Raw genomic sequence first — 10,486 nt, 5'->3', positions numbered from 1 at the left:
TGTCTCTAATTGGGGATCATACTTAAGTAGCATGTTTTCCACCTGTGGGTTATGGGATATTGTGTTTATGTGTAGTTGCGTTGTCGTCACGTTTCGTTTATTGTTTTTGTATTTTTCTTAGTTTCACTTTCTAATAAAAGATGTGGAACGCTACTCAAGCTGCGCCTTGTTCCGATCATTCCAACGAACATGACAGCTGTTCAATTCCGATCCTTGAGGGCTGAAACACTTCTTTTTTTGTTTCTACCTAGTAGTTAATTGCAGTCACCTGGTGTTCCAGGTCTAAATCAGTCCCTAATTAGAAGGAGAGGATGAAAACCAGAAAGGGTTTTGGCCATCCAGGAGCGACATTGACAGCCCTGCAGCTCATTGCCTTCAGCTTGACCTGAGCATGCTTTTGTTTTTCTCTTCCATCTTTAAACAGATTGATTCAAAATGTTTAAGGTGATAGTTTTATATCTATTTTCACATGTGTTTATATTCTCTTAAAAAGTTTGTGTATTATATTACTATCCTTTTCTTTGAAAATAGGGCCTGCACATTTGATTTTGTCATAGCTCACTTGGATCACATGTTCATGTTTGAGGTTTGTATTGCAGTCCTATGGCGGTTACAGTTGTTTTTATTTAAGTCGAATAACATAATTGTGTATTGATATCATTATTACGCTCGGGCGACTGACATGTCGTCCTCCACCAATAATGGCAATGGCCTCGCAGTGATTGTATGTTTTTCTACTGACACTTAGTGGTAAGAATGATAACTGCACACTGTTGTTCTTTTGCGCAGGTAAAAGCATGTCTGTCGATTGTGTACAGGTTATATCAATACAATTTCAAAGGGGCAATTTCGCTAGATGAATTTGAAGTTAATTCATGTCAATGATCTTGATTACAGCAATCTGACAATCAATTTGTTATAGTTAGTCAATTAGTAGAGGTTTTTGAATTTTCTGGAAACATAAGGTGAATCCACCAATTTGTAAGTCACTCTGGATAAGAGCATCTGCTAAATGACTTAAATGTAAATGTAAATGTAATTTCAACACTCCATTGAACTGAAATATCCTATTCAAGTCACTGAGCACACTGGATGTCAGTATAGTACACTGACACATTGGCTCACAGGCCTAGCACAGAGCCTATTGTTCTCTGTACTGGTCCTCTCTGCCTTGTAAGGCTAAAGGCATTTGATTGTCAACTGGTGTCGGTCAAATATGATCCCCTATCATGGGCACTAACGTAATTAGACATAAATAGCTCTTGTCTCAATACATTGTGTAACTAGATACCAGCCCACATATGGGTGGCAGGTAGGCTAGTGTGTTGGGCCATTAACTGAAATGTTCCTAGTTCGAATCCCTGAGCTGACAAGGTGAAAAATCCGTTGATGTGCCCTTGAGCAAGGTAATAACCCTAATTACTCCAGGGTCACTGTTGATAATGGCAGACTCTGTCTATGACCTCACCTTCTCAGGGAGAGTGGGATATGCAAAAAACATTTCTAATACACACTTGTACATCTGTGAAATAGGACAAATATAAGCTCCCACCTAATTATTATTATTATACCCCTGCAGAGAAGATACTCTGCGTAGCACCAAGATCTACAGTACAATAAAAAGGAGAGAAATACAATATGGAGACATCAGAAGGACTCTGAAGAGTTGGAGTAAATAGTGAAGTTCAAGTTATAATGAAAGATTCATGCCAACTGCATACATGATCTTATTGAGTTTTATCCCATACTTTTAAAAGTAAAGCAGAACTCTTACATTAAAAAAAAATATTCTCATGGTAAAGAATAATTTCCGCTCAAAAACACTCCATTGAAACAAACACTTCCAAACAGGTACGATATCAGGCAAACCAGGCGTTGCTTTGGCGAGCACATTTATTACTTGAATGTACATTCTAAGCAGACGTATGGTGTACATCCACCACAGGCTCTCCAGCAGATTAAATGGCCCTGAGGGAATCTGTTAAACATACAACCGTTGCATTATGCCACTGTGGCTACATTGCATTTCAATGTATGTTTAGACTACTAATGGGCTAATCAAAGTATGGTATAATTACAGGGACTTACAGGGACAGATGTACTGTCCTATGCCTAATAGGATGTATTTCAAACAGCATTCTGTCCGGCAGCATAACATCAGCAACTTGGAAAAATAAGAGATTTGTAAACTGTTTGTGGCACTGCAAAAATTCATATGCATTTGAAATGAAACAATAATGCATAGTTCAAGTAGGCAAACTGAAGTGATATGTGAGTTGTTAATGTGAGTATTTTGGTTGGTTACATTTACTCAAATGCAGTATATGGGCACCAAAACAAGTTACAAACAGTATTTACAACAATGCAAGAAATTGTAAAAAGTTATAAAAATACATAAGCAATCAGATTATTGAACTAAGTCTTGCAAAGTCGTTCAGAAGTTCTGCCGATGACATCCAAAAAGTCAACCTCCGGTTTTCCATAGATGTCTATGACGTTGAAGAGAAATAGAAAAATATCACTAAGGGTCAGGGGACTCTGTCTTCTCTTGATGCTGTTTATTCTACTCCTTTCATAAACTCCAAGAACTCTGGAACCAAGAGGAGGAAAAAGGGAGTCAATTAAGTGAATTATTTTCCTCACTTTGGTCACTACACTGCTTTACTTGTGAATAACACAGCATGTTACCATGCATAATTCATATTCCCAATTTCCTTTTCTAGCAGTGAAGTATCCATAGAACTGTTCATTTGCATCAGTATCATGAATAAAATATATGAATGCTTCTGTCTCTACACTATGTGCTTAACTTCCATTTCCAAAACTTTACCGTCATAGTCAATTTTCCCGTCGTTGTTCTTGTCCCCGTCCTTCATGAGCTCCTCGATGTCGTCCTCAGTGATGGCCTCCCCTGTGGCCTCCAGCATTACCTTCAGCTCCTCCAGGTCTATGTAGCCGTCCGCATTCCTGGGGGGCCATAGATTATATATTTCTTATTGTCTGATTTCACAGATGTATGCTTTACGTGCAGTAAAATGCACTGTGATAGGGCGAGAGACATGGCATAGACCAGACATATCAAACATACAAATTTATAAAATGACTGCTTAAGGACGCTTACCCCTCCCTTCCCCATTATGCAACTGTGCCCCCTCCCTATACTCAATATTACACATCCCCCAAGATCCCTGAGCACTGCACATAGTGTTATTGCGCAATCCTATAATTTCAATATCCATGATAATTTTACAGTTAGTAACATTTCTCGTTTCACTATTGCACGTTCCCAAATGAGTGCCTCCATCCCCATACTCCTAGTATCCTCCTCATTTGTTCATAAAGGTCAGTGCATGTTGTACCGGACCAATTTACACTGGGGAGTCTGTAGCATTTACGAGAGGAGGATTATACTGCTTCACAAATCGGTTAACCAGGGAGCATGACTGTTTCTGTATTCAAAAATACCTACATAGTTGCCTTGTCAAACAATGACAAGTAGGCAAAAACAGAAACAAACTAGCACCCAAGCTAAAACTCTGCAGTGTACATTCCTGTGTATTTGTCTATCCTGGTGGACCTAGGCTGTGGGTACTTAGTTGGGTAAGACTATGAAGACTTTTCCAGAGTTCATCCCCCTCATGAATCTCCTTATGTACTTATGAGGATAAACGTACTTGTCGAACATGCGGAAGAGGTCTGCCAGTTCCTCCTCTGTCTTTCCTTTGCTGTCGTCTTTCATGCACCTCACCATCATCACCAGGAACTCGTCAAAGTCCACCGTCCCACTGCCTGCAAAGACATGTCAACAGAATGATGTCACAAAACCTTTTGGATCAAGGAGCCTATCTTTGATATAGCAGCTACATGTGACCAGATCCTCTACTCAGCCATGTGATGCTTGTCTTTTGTGTGTTTACAGTCTTACAAAGAACAGTGTACAACTGCCCCTGCCGGGCCATCAATGAGCCATGAATTGGCCTTTTGATGAGCAGAACACTTGTGTCTGCCTTTGTTGTGTACCGTCCTCATCGACTGCTGATGAGCTAACCTCTTACTCGAACACGTGATTCATGATAGGAACTATTCATGGGAAATGCATTTGCCTATTGTAGTCATTTGAGTCTGTCTCTTCCGTGTGAGCGTGTGTGTTTACCGTCTTCATCCACCTCATCGATCATCTCTTGCAGCTCCTCTGGGGTGGGGTTCTGCCCCAGCATCCTCATCACCTTGCCCAACTCCTTGGTGCTGATGCAGCCATCCTCTGCATCCTGGACAAAGATGTCAAAGGCTGCCTTGAACTCTGCAATACACAGCACAGCACATGACCATGGTCAGTTATTCTTCTTCTCCCCCCTCCCCCTTTTGTTTTCATGGTCAGTTCTATGTGTTGGCTACTTTAGTGTAAGATATGCTTTTTTACTCAATCAACTTATTTGGGGCTTACGAGTGGTGCAGCGGTCTTAGGCACTGTATCTCAGTGCAAGAGGTGTCACTATAGTCCCTGGTTTGAATCCAGGCTGTAATCATATCCGGCCATGATTGGGAGTCCCATAGTGTGGCGCACAATTGGCCCAGCTTCGTCTGGGTTTGGTAGGCCGTCATTGTAAATAAGAATGTGTTCTTAACTAGTTAAATAAAGGTTAAATAAAAAATTTGATCCTCTGAGATATCTAGAATTTACTTTTCATCTTGGCCTGAAGGAGTGAATGGTACACATTTTAGGCCAAATATTGATTTAGATGTGATTAAATTTTGTAGAACGTGAAGATATATATCCCACATAAAGAAGCATTTATGCATAGGCCTCAGAGACCGACATAGATTAGTAAACCATAATGAAATTTAGATGCAGTGTTTCCCCATATGTATTTAGCAGCGGCGCACCCCCGCTGCTAAATTGTGGCCACCACAAAAAAAAAAATACTTTGGCACCGCTACTAAAAGAATTCCTAGGGGAAACACTGAGATTAACACATTTTACGTACCATTTTTCTGCTCGTCTGTCAGCTGCTCAACCTATTGAAGAAATGGAAAGTTTTCAGAAGCAGTCGAGCCAATATCTGTTATTGAATCCACTCTGGAATGCCTTTTACAACCCCAAATCCTAACTTTGATTTACTGTATTCCTTTGATAAGCACAATATAATATTTTCCATTCGTGCAATAACACGTGTATAATATCTACGCTCTTCCCTTCATTTTAATCTTATTTGTGGAGTTTTCAAATTCAGTTCAGACAAGGCCCAGTCCTAAACCATAAAATGTTGATAAAGAAATCTAGTGTATGAAAATAATCCTTCAGAGGATTTACGGTAGACTCCACAAGGTGGAACCAATTCTCTGGAACAGTTCACCTCAAATGTTACCTTAGTTTACACAAAGCTTGTCTCCCCCCCAAGTTATAATGGTCCTTCACACTTGGTCATCCATCCATCCCTCACAAAACACAAAACCTATATTTCATACATGAGGCCTGGGCCAGTGAGAGGCAGGGTTAAAAATACATTGACAGGAGGATCAGAAACAGCAGATAAAGGACAGAATACACAGTGCTTTAAATCAGCATAGCTGTGGATCTGGTTCAACAATGGAACAGTAATCCAGGAAAAGCTACCGCGAATGAGAGAGGGAGACAGCTGCTTATGTAAGAGTTATTGTCTATCGTCCACAACAAATTAAACACACATTCCGCTGGTGATGATATATGGGGAAAAAGAGCAATGTCCATCAAAACATCGACACACACGCATACACACACACACACACACACATTCCAGTCTGTTTCCCTGCAGTTGAATCCTCTAGCTGTAATGCCCAGTAGAGACACGTGCAGCCCAACCCAGCCCAGCCCAGCCCATCAGCCACCAGGCAGCAGGGAGAGATAGCTAGACAGATAAACAAACAGCTCTCCCAGCCCTCCCAGTGGCTCACACAGATAATGCTGGAATTCAGCTGTGTGTGTGTGTGGTGGGGGTGGGGGGGTATCTAGACCTGAAGCCCTCTTCTGGCACCACAGAAACACACATGCAGGAGGCTAGGAGCAACTGGCCAAAATTAGCCGATGAGAAGTGGGACTGCTCCATTTGTAGTCATGAATGAAACCACAGTGTGGACCAGGGGCTTGTCCTGCTTCTGATCCCTGGAGTGCTCCTATCAACCCTGATAGGCTTCAAGAGGCACAAGGTCTATATATGTATGGTGTCTCACCTCACTTGTCAAAGGCTGGTGTTGTGTGTGTTCGCATGACAGACACAGTTTGTAATGGAAGTTGAATCATCTGAGCAATGTCAGAATTACAAATTGCTAAATTGTTGTAAAGGGAATATCCAAATGTACCTCATTTGAATTAATTGTTGATATGAAACATTATAGTTTGTAGTTTAAAACTGTTAAAAACATAAACGTGTTATTAAGTGGATTTTACCCTCAATACTAAATATTACAGGTACTTTTCATTCTATTTAAGGGTGAAGCCTACCCTCAGGTGCTGAAGTGTTCATTTGAAATCGTAACCTACCTAAACCTTTACACTCCAAAAGACAGAAATCTGATAACAAAATATTCTTAGACTATTTTGACTTAACTTGGCGGAGTCCACAATTAAACCAAAACAGCATTTTCATCCATGTCACCACCTATCACTGAAAACCCAAAGTTGAACAATATTAAAAGCAAACCTTTCATGATGATGTTACCTACTAAATACAAACACTTTCACATTCTACACAAACAATATACCCTGTTGTAGAAGTGGAGTGGGACGTACCGCTGCTTTGTAGATGTCGTTCATGATGGAGGCTTGGCTTGGCCGCTGCCCGTCTGTCTGTAGGGTGTAGTGGCACAGAGGAGCGAGGTAGAGCACAGCTAGGAGCAGAACACTGGCCCCATCCTGGGAGGGTTTTATAGCTGGAGCCTGGCAGGGCCTGGTCCCTCCCTACCCTGCTTGCCTGCCTGCCCATCCCCCTGGGTGTCTCACGTGCATCTATGTGTGTGTGTGTGTCATTGGGCCAATCTATCACAATCACCAGGCTCAGATAAAAATGTAGCTGCTCTTAGGGGGTACACTTTGGAATGGAATGAAGTGAAGGGGCACGCATGGCGAACCTTAATCTCCAGGGAGGGAGCTAGAGACACTCAACATTCCACCATCAGTCGTGGACCAGTGGGGCAGGGGAGATGGGCATGGAGGGCAGACCAGAGCAAAAGGGGGCTTGGGACAGGAGGGGGCAGAGGGTGGGCAACTTTGAATAGAGGATGGGGGTTTAGAGGGCTAGGGATAAGAGTCAGGGGACGGGAGCGGGAGGCAGAGTGGTTCAGACAAACGGGTTAAAGCCTGCCATTAACGAACACAATCAAAGAGATGTGTGTGTGCGTGTGTGTGTGTGTGTGTGTGTGTGTGTGTGTGTGTGTGTGTGTGTGTGTGTGTGTGTGTGTTTCACTAATACCCATTTAACCTACAAGGGTTTAACTCCTATTTTCAATGATCTTATCTGACACTTTCCATTTAAAATGTAATCATACACCCTCCAAATGACGATTGCACAGTATAATGTACATTTTCTGTAATGCACGAATCATCAATCGTTGACCAGCAGAATTTTACAACATAGCATTTTGAAGGGGGAAATGTTTTATTTATTTTTTTAACATTTTTATATACAGTTTAACAATAGGTATTTATATGTATACAATTAACATTGTATTATATTAGGCCTTTGAGCCTTTATCAACTACATAAAGTCAGTCGGCAGAGGGCGCTGTTTACTGTGTGTCGTTTTAATAGAGTTGTTACGCAGCTTGGTGTGCTACAGCATATCCCATTTATCAACAGGGTGCTCAAGTCAGAAATCTGGGTCAAATACAACAACTTGAATTCGCCTAAAAACATGTGAAAACATTGAATGAAATTAACACCTTATAATAGACTAAGGAAGACCATTCCTTTGTGTGTTGAATATCATGGGAACAGACAAGTGTTCATGTGGAATGAAATAGTAAGCCGCACCTCAGCTCACCCCTCTGGACCCATCTGAATACAAATCATGTCCTCAGCCACGAAATATCCAATACTTTCCTGCGTCTGTGCTACACTACATTCTCCCCGCCACCCCACTGACTTGGACAGGAAAGGACAGTAGTCACCCCAAAGGCATCATGCATGTGCCTCATGTGCCTCGTCAATCTCATCCATTTGTAGGAGAGAATAGCATACATACACAGTTTCTTCTAAAATCTTGCCATGCATGACGGTTCTGAGACCCACGTAGTGCGACAGAAGGTATAGTGTTGAGGCAGGGACTCTAAATGACTGGTGATCCTGCTGGGTTCCAATGGGATGCTAATGGGGACTGGCACAGCTTATGAACATTGCAACACAACAACACAACAGCTCAGAAAGAGAGAGAGAGGAGGGGAGAGTGGGGGAGAGAGAGAGGGAGAGAGTGAGAGAGAGGAGGGGGATAGAGAGAGAAAGAAAGAAAGAAAGAGAGAGAGAAGGGGGGATATGAAGAAGAGCATCAGTCACAAACAAATCATTATCATTTACCTACAGAGAGCCTGCACTGAACTAACATCGACACTCACATCTACAGCTTTCACAGAGATAGATAGAACCATCATAGAGAGAGAAATGCCCCACGAATAAAGAGGCTTCACAGACAGAAGGCTGAACTGAACAACATCAGTCATGAATTCATTGCCCTCACAGACAGATGAATCCAACAGCTATCACTCTCTTTAGTGTACACAAACACAACAATCCACAACACGAAAAGGGATGAAATCTCAACATAGATTTCTATAGAGAGATGATATATATATATATTTTTTAAATAATATTGTGGTTTAGTGCGTGACTAGCGCAAAGGATTATGGGAGATTGAAGCAGGAGATACTGCCATTCCTATAGTTGTCATCTCTTCAGTCTTTCCCATTTCGCCCTCAAAAGGTAAAAAACTATGCTTACAGTGATACAATGAAAGAAGTCCCCGTTTAACCTGTGCACCTAACTCCACTTGACATGCAAGGTAAGCTGGGTGTCACCATTGGTGTCGCTGGCTTCCTCACCTGCTTTGCTATCATCTCCACTCAAAGCATACTGATGAGTCAATCTACAGTATCAAGCAGACAGATGAGCTGAGTGTGTGTTGAGTTCCAGTATTAGCAGCTCTACAAGGGGCAGTAGATTCTAATGTAAAGCCTCTCTCTCTCTCTCTCTCTCTCTCTCTGACTGAACCAGAAACACGCAGAAGGAATGAGCTCTATCGACTGTGGGATGGCAGCCTGACAGAGCCTGGAGAAGCCCACATCAATAGGAGCATACGGAGTGCAGTTTTCACTGGAGCACTCCACCAATTTCCTCTTACAGAGGAAGGGGCTGCTGACGAAAGAGCCGACCATATCTCCACACATCATAATCAGACAGCGCATCTCAAACCCTCAATTCACCGCACACCGTTTTTTGAGAGGTTGCCATAGAAACCCTGCCGGGTTGTAGCGGCAGAAAAGGAGAGGAGATGAGAAGGGCTATTTCCCCCCCCCCCCGCCACATTTTGTCCTCGCAGTCACTGTATTCTTCGTTCTTCTCCTTTGCCTTTTGCACAGACGAATGCACACACGCACACGCGCACACAGGTTTGGCAATCGTTATTTATTCCCTGGCAACCTTAATGAGAACCATTTATGCAAATGTTATGGATGACTTAATCTACGTGTCCAAATTATTATATTTCATGTGTCATAGCGAAGATAAAAATGAACTTCATTGGGTGCCTTGACTTGGGACAGATCAGGTTAGGAATAGTATTCAAGGTTTGCACTAGCCTAGCCTGCAAATACTGTAAGTTCGTATGGTTGCTTCAAAATAGGTTCAATTCACCATTTTGTTAGGTTAAATGGTCTTTCTATTGGAAAAGGGACAAAATATAAAATCGTCAATGTTTAAAGAATCTGGCCCATGCATTCTTCAAACCAAGTGTGTAATATTGTTTTCACGTAACAGCGTGCAACCACAGTCCCTCTATTAGTGATATTTAATTAATTTGATTGCATAAAGGTTCTCATAGAAATAATTTGTTGTTTCATTGTCATGCAGGCCAGGTGTCTTCCTCCCTTTCTCTCTGTCTCTCCTCTGTCTCGCTCTCCTTGGTTGGAGGGTTACTCTGAATCCATCAGCCTCTCTCTTCCCCCCTCTCTCACTCGCTCTCTCACCCTCTCTCCCTTTCTCTCTCTCACTCTCTCTCTGCTGCTCTCCCATCTCTCGCTCTCCCCTCTCTCTCTTTCCCCTTTCTCTCTCCTCACTTAACTCTCTCCCTCTCATCTGCTCTCTCACCCCCCCTCTCTCCCTCCCTCTCTATCTGGGGTGTATTCAGAGTGAAGGACTAAAGGAGGAGTGGTTCGAGGCATTTACGTCTCTCTATACAGCGAGCACTCCTCCAGCCAACACTTACCACTCAGAGGGGAGCCTGTACTCTCTCCGCTCTCAAAC

The 10,486-nt window shown here is 42.4% G+C and overlaps 1 protein-coding gene across 1 annotated transcript; it reads right to left on the bottom strand.

Annotated features, from left to right (window-relative positions):
* Window positions 1-1,852: 1,852 nt before the first annotated feature.
* Window positions 1,853-6,917, bottom strand: LOC106571909 (troponin C, slow skeletal and cardiac muscles). The gene is made up of 6 exons (XM_014145463.2): window positions 6,767-6,917; window positions 4,986-5,016; window positions 4,154-4,300; window positions 3,675-3,789; window positions 2,831-2,967; window positions 1,853-2,590 (listed from the first exon to the last, which is right to left on the bottom strand). Exons 1-6 carry the CDS (start codon window positions 6,788-6,790, stop codon window positions 2,559-2,561), a joined length of 486 nt encoding a protein of 161 aa, XP_014000938.1. The 5' UTR covers window positions 6,791-6,917; the 3' UTR covers window positions 1,853-2,558.
* Between the last annotated feature and the right edge of the window lie 3,569 nt (window positions 6,918-10,486).

The sequence above is a fragment of the Salmo salar genome, chromosome ssa15, assembly GCF_905237065.1.
Source record: "Salmo salar chromosome ssa15, Ssal_v3.1, whole genome shotgun sequence".
NCBI classification, from domain to species: domain Eukaryota; kingdom Metazoa; phylum Chordata; class Actinopteri; order Salmoniformes; family Salmonidae; genus Salmo; species Salmo salar.
This window is presented reverse-complemented; position numbering and strand designations above follow the sequence as displayed.

Excerpts from the sequence above, each read along its gene's own strand:
- LOC106571909 (XM_014145463.2), bottom strand. The coding sequence starts at position 6,790 with ATGAACGACATCTACAAAGCAGCG. Across the intron at positions 3,790-4,153 it reads CGATGAGGTGGATGAAGACG|GCAGTGGGACGGTGGACTTT; the intron begins GTAAACACACAC and ends ATGTCTTTGCAG. Across the intron at positions 2,591-2,830 it reads CGGGAAAATTGACTATGACG|AGTTCTTGGAGTTTATGAAA; the intron begins GTAAAGTTTTGG and ends TCTTGGTTCCAG.